The 18,937-nt window shown below is 42.3% G+C and overlaps 1 protein-coding gene across 2 annotated transcripts; it reads left to right on the top strand.

The window, feature by feature from the left end:
* The first annotated feature begins 3,192 nt into the window (after positions 1 to 3,192).
* On the top strand, positions 3,193 to 17,692 carry LOC138766105 (cytochrome P450 2G1-like). Of its 2 annotated transcripts, XM_069943451.1 has the most exons (9): positions 3,193 to 3,434; positions 7,972 to 8,134; positions 9,998 to 10,147; positions 10,702 to 10,862; positions 12,207 to 12,383; positions 12,708 to 12,849; positions 14,402 to 14,589; positions 15,122 to 15,263; positions 16,832 to 17,692. In XM_069943451.1, the coding sequence occupies exons 1-9, from the start codon at positions 3,258 to 3,260 to the stop codon at positions 17,011 to 17,013; spliced, it is 1,482 nt and encodes a 493-aa protein (XP_069799552.1). In that variant the 5' UTR covers positions 3,193 to 3,257; the 3' UTR covers positions 17,014 to 17,692. The 2 variants fall into 2 exon arrangements, with proteins under 2 accessions (XP_069799552.1, XP_069799553.1); XM_069943452.1 differs by lacking the exon at positions 9,998 to 10,147 and having other exon boundaries at positions 3,194 to 3,434; positions 16,832 to 17,691.
* The last annotated feature ends 1,245 nt before the right edge of the window (positions 17,693 to 18,937 follow it).

The following is an 18,937-nucleotide window of genomic DNA, read 5'->3' as shown; positions in this document are numbered from 1 at the left end:
TATTGTCCTGACATCCCCCCATGTGTGGATGTACAACTGTGGAGCTGTGGTTTTTATCCATGCTTCACTCTACTCATATATATGTGCTGAATTGGTTGTGGCTATATACAACCTGATCAGGTGAGCCTTCAATCAGGGTCACATTATTGCCTTACCGTGGTCCTGAGCGTACTACCCGATCAGGCGCTCTACCTGTTTTTTTGTTTTGTTTTCTGTTAGTCACGTTAAAAGTTTTTATTTGTCAGGTTCTGACAAAGGCATTTCTCTTACCTTCCTCCTCAGCACCGGTCCCGCGCTGTTAGTCAGTCGAGGTAAACTCCACTGCGGAGCACCCTTAGGAGCACTGCTGAGTCATCCGGCCTTCCCTCTCCATTAGAATAGAACGGGCCAGATGACTCAGCAGTGCTCCTAAGGGAGCTCTGGAGCAGAGTTTACACCAACTAACAGCACTGGACCGGCGCTGAGGAGTAAGGTAAGACACATACCTTCCTCCTCAGCATCCCAAGCACTATAGGGGGCTGTCAGCAGGCTAGATTCATCTTACCTGCTGTTAGTTCCCCTTTAAGAAGAATTAATTTATTCTTATTTTGATGTTGATTTCCAGAATTGTTGAAGATTATTATTTGTATAATTCATGCATACAGTAATTACATTTAGCAACAGCAGTAAACAGGTGTGAACTTGTTCTTGAATTCACCTATAAACCTACTGTTTTTTTTTATAAAAGGCAAAATGTATCCAGCTTGTCCTCATATCAACCATACATGATGTTTAGCTCTTTTTATACTGTTAAACGTGATAATCAGCTTGTCGTACAGTAGACATGCACCTTCAGCAAATTCTGGAGGGATTGTTATGTCCGACCCATGTCAGACCTCAGTGCATTCCCTTGCCTGCAAAGTACGCCTCTTTTGGCCATGATTCAGTGTGCATGTTCTTACCAGTCTAAACTTTGTCTTATTCCAGCACCTGCTGTATGGTTATTGACAGGTTTCCACCACACTCGTCTGTTTTTTTTCTGCTAGTCCTAACTGGGCTGCAGATGGTTTAGACTGAGTAATGATGGACTGCACTTCTCCTTTCCCTGACAGTCTATGTTCTGCTTGGAGAAGGATTAGAGCCGCACTCCGTGTAAGCTGATGGTGCACGAGGAAAGGAGCGGAGTCCCAGGACAGTATATCAAATAGAATTCCCGACACTCACCATATTCATCATCTCATAATTTTATTCGGTTCCATAACCATAACAGTGTGAACAGCAGAACGCGTTTCGGCCATATGCCTTTGTCAACTGCCTTTGGCGAATAAAATTATGAGATGATGAATATGGTGAGTGCCGGGAATTCTATTTGATATAAGTTCTGCCTGGTCTGGATGTCAGAGGGCTGGTCCAATCTCTCTTTGGACCAGGACTCTAGCATCTTATAAGAAGTCCACTTGTGCTCTGGGACCATGCTTGCGAGTGTCTTTTAGCTTGACCTGACATTTTGCATTGGATTGCTTAGTATTCTGATCTCTTTGCCTGTCCTTCTTACCTCTGTTTTTGCCTGTTGTTCTTGTACCATTTTGCCATCTCTGGTTTGGATCTGTATCTGCCTGACTATTCTTCATTGTCTTTGTCCATCTTGCCTTGTTCTGTGTTTCACTTACCCACCATAGAGACCGTCGCCTAGTTGTCGCCGTCTGCCTATTGCCGGGCTGGCAAGTAGGCAGGGACAGTCTTGGGGGGCTCTAGGGCTGGGGCTCACACTATCTGCCCCTGTATTGCTACAGGGGTAACACACAGCAGATTATAGAGGGTTATGCTGTGTTTACATGGAACGATTATCGTTCGAATTTTCGCAATAACGATCGATACGAACGATCAAATGACGAGCGAGAAATTGGTCATCTTGTTTGTTCGCTAAAAATTTGCAGATCGCTTTGTGTAAACAGTCTTTCACCAATTCACCCTATGTAAAAGATGGGCTTAAGCGATCTTAAAAACGATCGCAATAATGATTTTTCTTACAAATTTTCTAACGATTTATTCGCCTAAACACTAATCGTTATAAAAACCAAATCGTTGCTTCAAAATCGTTAAACAATTAATTGGGCAAATTATCGCTTCGTGTAAACCTAAAGCATTCTTTATCTAGGTTGAAGACTGTTTAAGAGTTGCACATTTTTTGCCCTGGCTTACACAAAAGTATGTGACTTTCCAATGGTCTGCGCCCCGCTTCAGACTCTATTACAGTTTCAAAATGTGTTCTATTTAATGTTTCGCAACTTATATCAGACTAATTGTTCATTGAGCTGTGCCTTTAGACTCACAAACACTAAAAAGATGTGTAGCATATTATATCAACCACACTCATATCCAAAGTTCATGCTATTTACGCCATTTTTTTAAATCATTTCCAAAGTCAAAGGCAAGATTCAGATGCAAATGTTAATTGATGTCACATGCGACACAGACAACACAAGTGGGACAACACTAAGCCAAAGCATCTTCTCCATTCTCTTCTTCTCTACCACCAATAGAGTACCAAGTTAAGGTCCATGTGAGATTAGTGTACCTCTTAGTAAATCCGACATGGGACAAGGGGGTGGGGCTTTATGTAAGACCGGCGTACGGGTATGCCTATCCTGATAAATTCCACTCATTGAGTGTGAACAGGCCCTAAGTCTGAAAACATTCCTATTAGATGCTTCTTTACACTTGCCAGTGACATTTGTTGCACCTTGCTTGCTGCCTAGCAGCCAGGCCCTGGTGTTCAATGCTGACCACATGTGCAAGAGGCTTAATAAATGGTATGGTGGTCTACATTAGTTTAGCAGGTTTGTTTCTTCAATTCAAATGTCATTAATTGCAAATGTATCCTATATAACCATGTATTCTCCTCCTATGCTGTCAGTGTGCAACTCTGATATAAATGTCTTCTTCTTGTCCACAGCCCTGCACTATATAACATATATAATATAATACCAATCTCATACACATCCCCCTTGCTTATTTATTGGGAGGTGCCCATCTCTCTCATTCCGACAATTTTCTTTATCACAAGTTAAATTTTTTCGGTCCCCACCCCCACCCTTTAGATTGGAATTTGACCCCCCTCCCTCCATCACCTCCCTCACTTCTCCTATCTGCTCTTGTAAGAACTATCAGTGGATAGCAGCCAGCTAGGTTGGATTCTGGCCTCTTGGCTCCCTTCCATGTAAACACCGAGGCTGCAGCTCCGCTAACAGTTTTCTGCGGGTCTAACACTAACAGCCATGGAGCCAGGATGTGGCACAGTTCTGTTCTCGGTTGTCTTAGGTGTTATAATATTTTATTTGCTTTGGACTCATCTATATAAGAGGCACAGGCTTCCCCCGGGTCCGACCCCATTCCCACTAATAGGAAACTTGCTGGAAGTCAGAAATGGACAAATGGCAAAGACATTAATGGAGGTCAGTGCTAATTTTCTTAAGATCTGTATTGAACACTCTTTGGCACTAAGGAAAGATTATCATTTGAAAAATTGTTATATTGTTTGAATTTAAGCGATAATCTTTCCATGTGTACGCAAACAATGGTCAAACGACTAATGAAAATTTGCTCTTATGTCGTTGATCGCATCTTTTAAGCTGATGTTAATCATTTGCAAAACTTACGGTGTATGTGCACATCGTTCACTCGTTATTACAATCCTTCTTATACGCGATTATAATCACGATCGTAATTGTCACTAACGGTTATCGTTCCATGTATTATGGTGAATGGTTTCAGGTTGTTCTCAAAAGGGCTCGTTTGCAATAGTTTATCGTTAATCGGAGAAAACAAAAGTCATGAAAGTCATATTCAGGCTATGTTCACACAACGTCAAAAATAGAGAAGAGGCGGCCACTTTTGCTATTTAAGTCAATGAATTCATTGAAGTCAATGGAAAGACGGACGTCCAATGCACACAACGTGTTGAATAACGGACGTTATCGCCGCGGACGCCAAAATAATGATCATGACAATTATTTTCGTACGTCTTTTGTAAACAGCGGACACTTTTTTATTAGTTTTTCACACACAGTTTTTCTTTTGTCACCGTTCTTTCTCCATTTTTACTATTAAATTTAATGGACTTTTCAATTAAGCCCCACGGATGTCATTTTAAAATGAGCTGAAAAACGTGTGAACATAGCCTTAAGAGGGAATCTGCATAAGTAGAGCAGGGGTTTATGTTGTTAAAAATGGGAGGAATAGAACAATCAAATATATAAGATACCAGTGTAAATACATAACACCATATGGATATAAAGACCCTCGGAATATAATCAGAAAAAAGACAAATACAAATAGGGCTATGCGTAATGAAAATATTTATTGGCTGCTGTTAGTTAACATTCACAAGCATTCAGCAAAAATAATCAGTCTCCATTAGAGCTATATACAAATATATACAATGAGACAATGGGTTGTTTTAGTAAATAACAACCAGTATCTGTTTGTACAGTTCGTCTCTGTAAATAACAACTGAGGTCGCAGTGATCCGTGTAACGTCCAGTCACCTTAGTCACAACAACTTGTGTCAGTTCAGAGTTAATCGACAACCTGTATCGATCCAAGGTAGGTAAGTACGTATTGACCGCTGTCGGTCACTTGAGCCTCCAGCGGCTTATATAAGTTAGGACCCCTGTCGGTCACCACAGCCTCAAACGGTTAAAATCATATGCAAATTGCTGCCACAACTGCAGAAGAACGGAGCGCAAACGTCTCCCTACGTTGGACGAAACCGGCACACCACCGGACTCTAAGACAGACATATTACTCACATTGCAGGGGACAATTGAGGGACCTAGATCGGTGTTGGCCACTGCTAAACCGTATCTAGATGTCATGGGATAGTCAGTACCGCCACCGGAACCCCGTGTCCACAATATAAATTGCCTTATTTTTGTTGCATATTTTCCACCTGAGTCCGGTGGTGTGCCGTTTTTTTTCTAATCCCTATCAGATTTTTAAAGCAACTAGTCTGTGTAGGAAAAGCCATGCTTTCCTGGATTACACATCAGAAAAGAAAATCCTTCCTAGAGAGAACACAACAGAATTTGAACCATGCCCCAATACAAAGCACCTCCTTATAATCTGAGAGAAGATATGTATTATAGGGATACATGAAACTGGTAAAGGCTACTCAAGCATTGCTAAAACCTAGATGCATATGAATTCACACTTTAGACAAATCGTGGGAGATTTATCAATCTGGTGAAAAGTAGAACTGGCTCAGTTGCCCCTAGCAACCAATCAGATTCCACTTTTCATTCCTCACAGAGTCTTCAGAAAATGAAAGGTGGAATCTGATTGGTTGCTAGGGGCAACTGAGCCAATTCTACTTGACACTAGTTTGATAAATATCCCCCAATGTCTTCAAATTCTAGGCTAGGCAGGGCCACCATGCTAAGATCACTTCAAGGGCATAACAGAAAGAGGTATGAAAAACGCTTTGCAAAAGGATTTTGCATGGGGTTGGTCACTTTATGCTAAAATTAAGTGCGCTATATTAATAAACTTGACTACCACTTGTTCCCGCTGTGCCCTTGTTGCAGAAATATAAGAAGCCCTGTCCCCTTAAAAGGGTTATCCAGCGCTACAAAAACATGGCCCCCAACTGTTGTCTCCAGTTTGGATGGGGTTTTGAAACTCAGTTCCATTGAAGTAAATGGAGCTTAATTGAAAACCACACCTGAACTGGAGACAACAGTAGGGGGAAAAGTGGCCATGTTTTTGTAGCGCTTGATAACCCCTTTAATGCAGGGATAGGGAACCTTTGGCCCTCCAGCTGTTGCAAAACTACAATTCCCATCCTGCCTGGACAGCCAAAGCTAAAGCTTTGGCTCTCTAGGCATGATGAGAGTAGTAGTTTTGCAACAGCTGGAGGGCTGAAGGTTCCCTATCCCTGCCTTAGGGCCCTATTCCACGGGACGATTATCGTTCAGATTATCGTTAAATCGTTCGAATCTGAACGATAATCGTTCGGTTGAAATGCAGTTAACGATTAACGACCGAACGAGAAATCGTTGATCGTTTAATAAGACCTGGACCTATTTTTATCGTTGCTCGTTCGCAAATCGTTCGCATTGAATAAGACATCGTTCGGTCGTTCTCAATAGATACGAACGCAATAGCGAATAAATAGCGAAGAGAAACGATCGCAATTACGATCATAAGTAACGATTATCGTTCCATGGAAATAAGTGAACGTTTTCAGGTCTTTCGCAATAGCGGTCGTTTGAGATCGTTAATCGTTAACGATTATCCAAACGATAATCGTCCCGTGGAATAGGGCCCTTAATGTGTCGTCTTTCTTGGCAACCCCCTCAACTGGCTGATGAACAGGATGGTGTCTGTGCACCCCCTTACACTTGCACAGTGACTTCTATATATGTCATGCTGCATATCTATAATAATAATAATAATAATAATAATAATCTATAATCATGTGGAAGAATTATTGAGTTCCTTGTATGGTATTGTTATGGTGCCTATGGTATGTAGCAACATTATTCAGTCACAGTATGGTGATATAATTTAGTACCTGTATGGAAACATTATGGTGTACATGTGGGGCAGTATTATCCATATGGTATAAAATTTATAAAAGTTATTGAATCCAGCCTACTTAATAGATGGGAATACAAAATGGTAACAGCACACACATATTCATGGAAAATGTTTGGGGATGAAACTACATATTGCATACAAAGCGATACTGTATCCAACCCCCACCCCACCTCAAACTGCTGGTACCATCTTTTTAATGAGAGGAAGAGCTTTAATACACTGAGCGATAATCTGGCCAATTGGGCAGGTTATCACTCCAGGTAATAAAGACAACAATAAGCCAATATATGGTTTTTGGACCTAGAATCATTGGCCGATCGGAATAGCGATGTGAGACCGACGGCTGATGAATCTGTAAAGAAAATAGAAAACTGTTTATGTTACTTCTCCACACTCTCCGGTGTCTTCCTGGCTTCTCCAAGCTCCCCGCAGCCATCGGTACAACTTCAGAGCTGATCTCTGGCCAGGACGAGACTTCTGCAGCCAGTGATTGGCTGAGCAGCCTGTCACTTCAGAGACTGGCTATGAGATTGTATTGGCGGCTGCGGAGTGCGTCGAGAAGCCAGGAAGACACTTGGGAGAGTGGAGAGGTAACGTACAGTTTATTATTTACTATATACACACCAAGGGCTGCACAGACATCGCTTGCTGCAGTATAATTGAGCCATGTAATAGGCTCAGTAAACGAGCTCAGATTGGCTCTCGTTTCCTAAAGTGATCGGGCCATGTAATACGGCCCTAAGTCCTTCCTGTTCATATCTTTTTTACCCTTTGAATCTACAGCCAATGAGGTGTGGCACAGTTTAAACAAGGGATGAATAGGAGAAATCCCTGAGGGCCTTCCTGATGACAATGAGGGTGGGGAGAAAGAAAGGAGAAGCATTGCAGCCCTAGGGCACAGACACTCTAGGCCATGCCTCATTGACTTAGCTGCTGCAGATTAAAAGATCATTTTTTTAATTCTAACTAGAGATGAGCGAACCTCGAGCATGCTCGAGTCTATCCGAACCCGAGCATTCGGCATAGCGGGGGCTGCTGAACTTGGATAAAGCCCTAAGGCTATGTGGAAAACATATCCATGTATTAATGTTTTCCAGACAGCTTAAGAGCTTTATCCAACTTCAGCAGCCCCCGCTATGCCGAATGCTCGGGTTCGGATAGACTCGAGCATGCTCGAGGTTCGCTCATCTCTAATCCTATTCCTAACCAAGGCACTGGGCACATTTTTTAAAAGACATGTTCTGAAAATACTTACTTTCATCAAACTGATGGTACCAGCGGTTTGAGGGTGGGTGGGTTGGTGAATACAGTATGGTTTTAAAGGACTGTATACAATATTTACTGATAAAATGCAACATTCTGAATCTCTAATATTGTCACTCTACTTCGCAGCTGGGTAAGAAGTATGGCTCCGTATATACATTTCACTTTGGGCCTCGCCCTGTGGTTGTCTTCTGCGGCTATGAAGCTGTCAAAGAGGCTTTGGTGGATCACGGAGAAGATTTTATAGGTCGTGGTAGACAGCCCACAGTGGACAGAGTCTTCCAAGGATATGGTAAAAAAACGACTTCATCTAAGTATATAATAAAAATTGTGAAATGTAAATGAAGACATGATTCACACATTCAGAAAATAGCTGATCACAGAACTGCCTTGCTAATCAGTTAATCTATTGGCAACAGTTGAAAGCAATAATATGTATGTTGCTGTCCGAGTTACCAGTGAGATTTCTCTGCTACCATTATTAATAAGGGCACTATTTATGGTGGGCACTATGATGCCCCTATTAATGGAGTTACTCTGAAAGCTATAGGAATACTCTGCTGGCACATAAATGGGGTCAGGAACAGCAAATCTTCATAATAATTGTAATACTTACACATTGTATAGCGATGTTGTGTATGGAGCTTTTATTTAGTCAGTATTTGTCAAATTTGTGTTATTTGATGAGTGTATAGTGATATGTACCTACACATGGTGTGATACGGCTACTAAAGCACTGTAATGAACATGAAAACATGAGCATGGGTAAATACTAGTATAAAAATGCAAACAGAACAATGGAAACCTTCCAGCTGCTGTGGCCCAGCCTTGCCTTCCTACTAAAGAAGGGCATTAGACACCAGTGTATAGACAGAATACTGCAGAGATAAGACTGGGAAAAGTCTTCATGGTATTCTGGGTCAGATAAGGAAAAAAAGGTAAGTAAATGACCCTGATCAGTGAAGATGTCAGCTGTAGTCACTGGCTGTAACTGCACTATAGTCATATTTACAGTAAACAGAGCCTTTGTAGGGATTATGCTCACTCAGTTGGATGGCCACTCAGGCCTTAATAACATTCTTTTCTATGGAAGCAATTCAAGGATGACAACCAATTTGACTGCAATAAAAAATACCACATAATAACCAAAACATACTATGGCTCTAGCTCCTTATTTTATAGTATATGGTAATTGTATGATGCCCAATGTTTCCCCACTGATGTTAAAGAGGTTGTCCAGGCAAAATTAACTTGTCCCTTATCTATAGGATGGGGACAAGAGAACGCAGGGGGTCTGACCTCTGTACCCCCCGTTGATCTCTGTACTTGTCTGTTTTCGGTGGCTCCATAGAAATGAATAGAGCCAGGGACTACATGCTGTACCTGCGGCTGTATTTATAACAAAGGAGCTGGGGCAGATACAGCGATCAGCAGGGGGTATGGAGGTCAGACCCCCCGCAATCTCTTACTTGTCCCCTATCCTGTGGTTCCATGATGAGGCTCAGAAGAAGAAGCAAATCTGGCAATATCACATCTATTTGCTCAGAGATCAGTAACTTAAAGGGGTACTCTGGCCCGGCCATATTTTTCAGATATGGCCAGGGAGGGGGTGGTAATGGATGCCAGCGGTCACTTACCTCCCCGGTTCCAGCTTCGGGTCCCGGATCGTGGCACCCCGTACCCTCGTCCCACGGCCGCTTCCTGGTCTGGGCTACCGCACAAGACGTGACATCTCCAGGCAGCTCAGCCATTCAGCAACCAAGGCAGGACTCCGCTACAGCCGTCAAATGGCTGAGCTGCCTGGAGACATCACGTCTCGTGCGGCAGCTCAGACCAGGAAGCGGATGGGGGGATGGGGCGCTGCGATCCGGGAGGTAAGTGACCTCCGGCATCCATAACCACCCCCTCCCTGGCCATATCTAAAAAATACGGCCTAGCCGGAGTACCCCTTTAAAGGAGAAGTTGTGAAACTAACCATTAACAGGCAGGGGGTGCGGGAAAGTAATAAACGATCTATACTTACCAGTTCCCAGGCAATCCATCAACTGGGTATGTGACTATGCAGCTCGAGGAGCTGCAGGAAGACGGCGGCTGTTGGTTATTGGTAAGGAAGCGCTACGGGGGCACTAGGAAAACTCAACATTACTGTTCTCAGGTCTGATCCCAAGTGAAGGAGATCGGTGGCGGCAGCTGAAGCGCTTCACCCTCACCACACTGAGAAATTTTGGAGTGGGTAAGAGGACTATCGAGGACAGGATTAAGGAAGAATGCAGCTTTCTACTGGAGGAGCTCAAATCATACAAAGGTTAATGTGCTTTATTATGTCCTATGCATTTCTCTGTTGACACATAGGGGGACATTTATTAAGTCCGGCGTTTTTTACGCCAGACTTATAAATGTCCCCGCAGCTCCGTGCGCTCTGGTGTGCACCGCCGAAAACCTACGCCAGCTGAGGACTGGAGTAGGTTTTCGGCGTATCTTTTTGCGGAACGGATGGTGAATCGCACGGACTCTGAGTCCGCGCCCTCCGTTCCATCCCCTTCACACCCCCTCCCCGCCCCCCGATGTACCTGGCGGAAATCGGCAACTTCCGCCGAAAACCCCCGGAACGCCAGATGATAGATGTCCCCAAAGTGTATGGTAGAAGGTATTGAATGGAAGTGCATCAATTAAATTGTACTCAATTGGCTAAAAGTTATGCCAGCATAACTGGTCTATCCATGAAGCAAAACCAGAAACAAGTGCAAGAGCAGTTTTTTAGGAGTACTATTATCCCACTGGTCATACATAGAACTTTCTAGACTTATCCAAAGAGTCATACCAAAGTACAAATTCTACTTTTTTTTTTTTTTTATTCAGGCCGTCAGTTTGACCCAGCCATAATAATCTCCAAGGCTGTATCCAATGTCATCAGCTCGGTTGTATTTGGGAGCCGCTTCCAATATGATGATGCTAGGTTCCATAGAATGTTGGATATTTTCTATGAAACGTTTGAGCTCATGAGCTCCATCTGGGGGCAGGTACAACAACAGACAATCCTGATCATGTATTTCTAGCTATTTGATTAATTTACCATATACAAAAATCATCAAATACTGACATTAGATATATATTTTAAATTATTTAACCAAACATAAAAACAAAACCTTTCGTGTGAGAGTATAGTGGGCATGCTTTGTAATGTGCAGTAGTCACACAGGGAGGGGGGGGGGGTGAGTTGCTCCCATCATGTATTGTACATTCTTGCTTCTGTGCTTCTTACTTAAAAATCTTGTTAACTACATTGGAGTCCTACCCTCTTTAGGCCCCCATACACATTAGAAAAAAAATTGTCAAACACACAAATTTAGGGATGGAAGGGCATCTGTCTAGTGTGTGTGTGTGTGTGTGTGTGTGTGTGTGTGTGTTTTAGGCTTCCCAATTCTTCCTCCCACAGATTATGTTGGATTTTCACTGCCTTATCCTTTTGTTCTCAGATCAAGAGCAAAGCTACATGCACTGGGATGTACATAGCTGGGCTTTTGCTTCTAGTGGGAACACCCCCTGGGCTTTTGGAGCTCATTTCCTAAATTATAAAAAATATACCTATTTCAGCACTGGAGAGCTCAATCTGCATGCATTAAATTAGACTGAGAAGCCCTATACAACCATGCACTTAGTTTAACTAAAAGCTTAGTGGAAATTGTATAAAGTGTAATATTTCACAATGTTCAACATAAGAACTTAAAGGAGAAGTCCAGCGAAAATTTTTAATACAGTATTGTATTGCCCCCCCAAAAGTTATACAAATTACCAATATACACTTATTACGGGAAATGCCCTTTAAAGCGCTTTTTTTCCCTGCACTTACTACTGCATCAAGGCTTCACTTCCTGGATAACAAGGGGATGTCACTTCCTAGATAACATGGTGATGTCCAGACCCGACTCCCAGAGCTGTGCAGGCTGTGGGTGCTGGAGAGGATGATGGAAGGGGGACACTGAGGGACACAGGGCACTGGAGCGACACTGAGCATCCCTCTGCCATCATCCTCTCCAGCAGCCACAGCCTGCACAGCTCTGGGAGTCGGGTCGTGACATCACCATTTTATCCAGGAAGTGACATCACCATTTTATCCAGAATGTGAAGCCTTGATGCAGTAGTACAGGGAAAAAAGCACTTTATAAGCATTTCCTGTAATAAGTGTATATTGGTGATTTGGATAACTTTTGGGGAGCAATACAATACTTTAATAAAAATTTTCGCCGGACTTTAATAAATTTAATATAAAAAATAAGTAGTTATATAACTATGGTTTCCTTTTGAGACAAATTCTTGACATTGGTTCCATTTTGAATAGTTCAATAAATACTTGCATGTTCCAGATACAAGATATGGTCCCAATGATAATGAATCACCTCCCCGGACCCCACCAGAAAATCACCACATTACTGGAAGAGCTGAATGATTTCATTGCTGAGCGGGTGAAGCTGGACCAAGAAACGTTGGATCCACAAAATCCCAGGGATTACATTGACTGCTTCCTCATCAAAATGCAAGAGGTATCTATCACAAGCTTAATGTGATGCAAGGTTCTTGAAAGGGTATTGATTTGTCTTGTCATCTTATACAGTAGAATATGCTACTCACAGCCATCAAGTCCACATGTGACTTAAAGGGGTTATCCAGCGCTACAAATACATGGCCACTTTTCCCCCTACTGTTGGCTCCAGTTCAGGTGTGGTTTGCAATTAGGCTCCACTTACTTCAATGGAACTGAGTTTCAAAACCCCACCCAAACTGAAGACAACAGTAGGGGGAAAGTGGCCATGTTTTTGTAGTGCTGGATAACCCCTTTAAGAAATCTAATCTTCTTGTATTTTTAGGAGAAGGATAATCCAGAATCTGAATTCAACATGAGGAATCTGATTCTTACTCTTAACAATTTATTTTTTGCCGGGGGTGAGACTGTGGCCACAACTTTAAAACATGGATTTCTTGTGCTCCTCAGATATCCAGATATACAAGGTATCTGTAAAATATTTTTTTTAAAAAGCTAGAATTCTGAAAGGATTTTAAAAGTTTTCCAAGACTGCAATACTAAAGAGGGATCGTTAGGATCGGTTATCAATGCCTAATGATCAATGATAGGTTGTGGCTTTACCTGGTTCTACAGCGCACAGCAGCTCCTATTCAAGTGCAGTGACCTGTAGTACAAGGCACAACCACAACCATATATTACAATACTAGTATATAATTTTCCAGAATTGCTAAAAATGTTTTGTTTTTTAAACTATGTGAGCTTAAGGCTCTGTTCACATGAAGTAAAACTAGCAGAATTCCGGGGCGGAATGGACATGTCAATTCTTCAGCGCGGAGAGAGGAGGCGCGTGAGCCTCCCATAGACTCCTAGTATGACACAGAGGCTGGCAACATTCCGCGGCGGAATTCTAATTGACAAATGCACCAGCTTTATAGATGTGTTGACTGTGGACAACAGGTCTTAAGGAGACCAGCCAAATGATGACTCTACCGGCTGCTAGTGAAAGCACTCGATGCAGTGAAATTCTAGGTGCATTGCAACCTGGGAAACATAATTATGCAAAAGAAAAGCCTGTGGAGGCTCATCAAAAAGTCTCAAAACACAGGTCTAGCCAGATATCCCTCCAGGAAGGATCCAGCCAAGGCATGACTCCTGTAAGGGAAACCACCAAAACCACCATATTAAGTGGCCCTATAAGTCAATGTAATGACAAGGAAATAACCAAGACCAGGTATCCATCCACATACAGCTGTTCCAGGGTGTTGCCTCTCATCAGGACCCTTGGCTGGGTCCATCCTGGAGGGATATCTGGCTATTCCTGTGTTTTGAGACTCTTTGATGAGGCTCCACGGGGTCTTCTTTTGCATATCCATGTTTCCCAAGGGGCAATGCACCTAGGATTTCACGCCATTGAGCGCTTTCACTAGCAGCCGGCAGTGTTATCGTTTGGCTGGTCTCCCTGAGATCAGCGATCTGTTTCTCTTATGGCTCTACTAGGCATTGCTTCCACCTAGCCAGAATCCTGCTCCACACTGATGAGGGGCAACACCCCGAAACAGCTCTATGTGGATTGATACCTGGCCTTGGTTTTTCCTTTGTCATTACATTGACTTATAGGGCTACTTAATATGGTGGTTTCCTTACAGAAGCCACCCCTTGGCTGGGCCCCTCCCAGAGGGATATCCGGCTAGTGCTGTGTTTCGAAACTCTTTGATGAGGCTCCACTGGCTCTTCTTATGCATATTATGTCACCTGTCAGGCTTCTGCAGCCGCTATTCAATGAATAGAGACCGCAAAAAACTGACATGTCAGTTTTTTGTATGGCCGTTAGCGATCCCGGGCGGAATGTATACTATGTGTATACTCTCCAGCCAGGATTCCCTCTAACTGCAGTGCACATAAGTTGTGTATTAATCACGGCCATTGTTGCACATCGGCAACAACGTCCACGATTAATACACAACTTACATTGTGTGAACATGGCCTTAAATTTAATTACCCTAAATGTAACACTTAAGGAACACTTTTTTTTCACAGTTAAAATACAAAAAGAAATAGATGATGTGATTGGCCGCAATCGGCAGCCAAACACTGAAGATCGGAGCAAGATGCCGTACACAGATGCTGTCATCCATGAGATCCAGAGATTCAGTAACGTCATTCCCATGAATGCTCCACATTCTGCTACCAGGGACACAAACTTTAGAGGCTACACGATCCCTAAGGTATCAGATATAACTATGATATATAGTGACTGAGAACTAAGAGAAGGAATGAGGTGATATATGTTGCTGTTTTGCATGGGTTTCACACATATCAATGTAGCAGGGCTGAATATGTTATTTGTGACGGTGTTGCCTACCTACTATGTTAAAACCACATGTTAACACATTACAACATATTGATTTGCAAAATTGAGAATATGCAGTGTGCTCCCTATTATGAACCCTCACAAGCGTGTATGGGGAACAGGATAGATAGATGTCAGCCAAACAACAGGGGGGGGGCTAAACGTGATGGAGAATTTAGATTATCCAGGATGAGGAAAAAAACAGATACTTCTTGCAAAAACAGCACCACCCTCGTCCCCAGGATGTGTGTGGTATTACAATTCAGTGCCATTCACTTGCATGAGCTGCAAAACCCACAGCCAAACTGAGGACAAGAGTGGTGCTGTTAATGGAAGAAAGTGACCATGTTGTAAGCTTGGATAACCCCATAAGAAGTTCAATAAGTTTCGTTATTGTCATCCTCTAGGGAACTGGCGTTTGCGCCTTGCTGTGCTCTGTACTGGAGGATCCTACGTATTTTTCTACCCCAGACAAATTTAATCCTAATCATTTCTTGGATTCTGAGGGAAATTTCAAGAGAAATGATGCATTTGTACCATTTTCTTTAGGTAAGATCTATATATTCTAAGAAAACTGTCAACTAAAGGCCCTATTCCACGGGACGACTGACAGGAGCAAACCAGCACTATTAGCGCTCGTTTGCTCCTCTTTCCCCACACGCTGCTGCCGCTATTCCATGCGCGGGGAGCTGCAGGGGGGGGGGGGGTTGGTTGCCCGGGGGATCGCTCATCGTCCGGGAAGCCCATAGCATACAGCAGCTCCTCTTCCACGTGGCGATGGCAGCAGATCATTCATTTGTCTTTCAACATGTTTAAAAAACACAAACAGCGCAACGATCAGCCGACATGAACGATGTCGGCTGATCGTTGCTGTCAATTCCACAGGACGATTATCAGCCGTAACGGTAATCGTTCCTTGGAATAGGGCCTTAACTTAGTTCGATTGAAGTGAATTGTGCTGTGGTGCTGTTTTTGAAAATATAAAATAAAATAAAATAAAAAAGTAGTAGTGTTTTTCTAATCCTGGAGGACCCCTTTAAGTTGAGTTTTGATTTCTGGCTCTAACATATTTATACTTTTTGGAAACCTTTTCACTAACTTGACAAAAGGAAATAAATGTAGCTTAATGTTATATGAAGTGTGATGATGTTGCAGCACAATTTTAGTGCAAAATATTGGCTTAAAGTAAAGAACAGGTTTTCATTCCCTTTTTCTAGGTGAGTAGTAACAAGAAGTAATATCCAGAAATAATCCAAGTTCAATAGACAAGTATAATCCACAACTTGATCAGCTAGAGAAACGGTTAAACCCTGAGATCACATGCTCTTCTTAGCCACAAGGTTGCCCAGGGCCTCAAAATTACTCTTCTAAACAATCCCCCTTCCCAATACCACCCTTTGTCTAATATACATGTATAACCTTGCAATCTTGCATCCTTTCCCTGTTTTTTTCTCATTCTTATCCGCTCTGGATGCGTAAAATTCTCTACTCTGGATCCACTCTGACCACGCTTAACTCCCTCTTTCCCCTCCTTTTGCAGTCACAGAGCATGTGATCGCTTCCCTGGGGGCCGGGTTAGCTGTCTATTGTCTTGGTAACCCGACCACAGGAGACATTATCTGCATCATCTCCATGCACCTGTGCTGCTTCCATAGACTGACATGTGTCCCTGAGCCTAGGTTTCTGTAATATGCAAAGTTATAATTCTAGCTCTGCTTGCTGTCAGTGAATACAGGCATATGTACCTGTCTTCGTGTTACTGCTCTGCATATTGTAAATAATTTAGATGTTCTTAGAGTCTGGATGGAACTAGAAAGGATTTATTCACAGTCAGAAAGCAGAGAACTAAATCTACACTAAACCCCCTTACCACGATAAACAGATGCCCATTATACAGATATCCCCTATGCACATAGCTACACCATACACGCATAAGCTCTGCTATTTCATCAGCTAGTATGGAATACATGACAGCAGTGGGCAGGAAAGACAGGTAAGGGGACAAGTGGACCAATCTAGGAAATGCAAATTGCAACAACTGCCAGGATTAATTCAAAAAAATAAGTTGTGTGAACTTAGTCTTAATACTTAAAAAGTTTCCTCTTTCTTCTGTACAGGAAAGCGATTATGCCTTGGAGAAGGTTTGGCCCGTATGGAACTCTTCCTGTTTTTCACATCCGTCCTACAGAATTTCAAGCTGACGTCAAAGACACAGTTTACAGACTCTGATATTTATCCTAGAATGACTGGTTTTGCCAATGTTCCCATCCCTTACCAGATGTCATTTGTATCACGTTGACTTTGGGATTCCTTGGTCCTGGTCATGTGATGATTAGAAATGGGCGATCAGGCTGCATCCATCTTCTCCAGGCTGTGGGATTCATATGGCAAGTGGACGGGTTCACGTGAACCCAAACTTAAAACCACATTCACACGTCAGTATGTTTTCAAGGATCAAATTTGTGATCCGCAAATTTTTACCTGCAATCCACAAAAAAATCATCGGCGGTGCATCCATAGTGTGCTCCGTATTTTGCGGATCCGCCAATTAAAGGTGTAGTTGTAAAAAAAAAAAAGGGAAGGCAAAATGACCTTGGTCACAAGAATGCGGATCCACAATTACGGATGGTTTTGAAGATTGCAATGTTCTCCCCGTAAATTTGGCACTTTCCCATAGACTTCTATTGCAGTGTCCACACCACAATTGCGCACCCCATTACAACCTGTCCTGTTCTTTTTGCGTTGTGGATTGCGGATCCGCAAATATACAGGATGTATGAATAGCACCATAGAAATCAATGGGCTGCAAAGGGTTCAGTATTTTGTACTCAGCAAATACTGATGAAAAATAGTGATGTGTAAATGAGGCCTCACTGTAAGTTCTCTCATCTCCAGTGATGATCCTACAAGTAGATGGCTAATTACTAGAGATGAGCGAACCTCAAGCATGCTCGAGTCCATCCGAACCTGATCGTTCGGCATTTGATTAGCTGGGGTTGCTGAACTTGGATAAAGCCCTAAGGTTGTCTGGAAAACATGGATACAGCCAATGACTATATCCATGTTTTCCACATAGCCTTAGGGCTTTATCCAAGTTCAGCAGCCACCGCTAATCAAATGCCGAAAGATCGGGTTCGGATGGACTCGAGCATGCTGGAGGTTCACTCATCTCTACTAGTTACAGTTATCATACCAGTGTCTTGTAATGAGCCATGAACTTGTGTGTCTATAACATGATCAGTGTAGAAAATTGTGAATCCTTGTTTTCGTCCTCTGTTTGCGGACAAAATCAGCAGGTTTGGTGAACATTTACTTAATGCATTCGGCATTAGCCAGTGTATCCTGATGATATACTCCTTTTAATTGTCTTTTTTTTGCCATTGTATAACCATGAACATTGATATCTATGTAACTGTAACCAAGCTTTGTTACTATTTTTCAAGAGCTGACCAGCTTGTACCCATTGTGTACTGTAACCAGTAAGCACTGTGCCTCCTGTTGAAGTAAAGTTACATTCTATTACTATTGTTTGCCTCTTCATTGTGTCATCTGTGGGAAAAGTTTCATAATCGGGTCAAGGATTACATCCAGAGCTGACACTCTTAACATGACACCTTACAGATGGACTCTTCTAGATCACCAAAAATTCTCATAAATGGAAGCGTCTTGCGCCTAATAGTCAAGCATGGAATATTACCCAACAGTGGGAAACAAGGGTAGCACAAAAATATCAATTAATCAATATGCGTTCATAAATTACCAGATCTTCTTGCCCTTTGGTACTTCTGATAAGCTTAGGTTTATTTCAAACCACATTATTTTTTAAATAAACTGGTATCAAATAGTGATATACAATGGTTGGCAATAAATTAGAATATCAACAAAAAGTTATTTCTTTTCCAGTAATTTAATTCAAAAAGTCACCTCATATATTCTATAGAGTCATTACATACAGAGTGAACTTTTTCAAGCGTTTATTTCTGTTAAAGTTGATTATTATGGATTAGAGCAAGGAAAAACCCAAAAGTCAGTATTTCATAAAATTAGAATAATTAACCCAAAACACCTGCAGTGGCTTCCTAAGTGTTATAAAAGGTCCCTTAGTCTGGTTCAGACTAAAAGTATATAGACCCCCTTTGCTCTCCCCCATAGTATTTAGCCCCCCCGTGCTCTCCCCCATAGTATATAGACCCCCTGTGCTCTCCTAAATAGTATATAGCCCC

The sequence above is a fragment of the Dendropsophus ebraccatus genome, chromosome 10 (genome assembly GCF_027789765.1).
Source record: "Dendropsophus ebraccatus isolate aDenEbr1 chromosome 10, aDenEbr1.pat, whole genome shotgun sequence".
In the NCBI taxonomy this organism is placed as follows: Eukaryota; Metazoa; Chordata; class Amphibia; order Anura; family Hylidae; genus Dendropsophus; species Dendropsophus ebraccatus.
The sequence above is the reverse complement of the archived record's forward strand: the minus strand, read 5'-3'. Positions and strand labels throughout refer to the sequence as shown.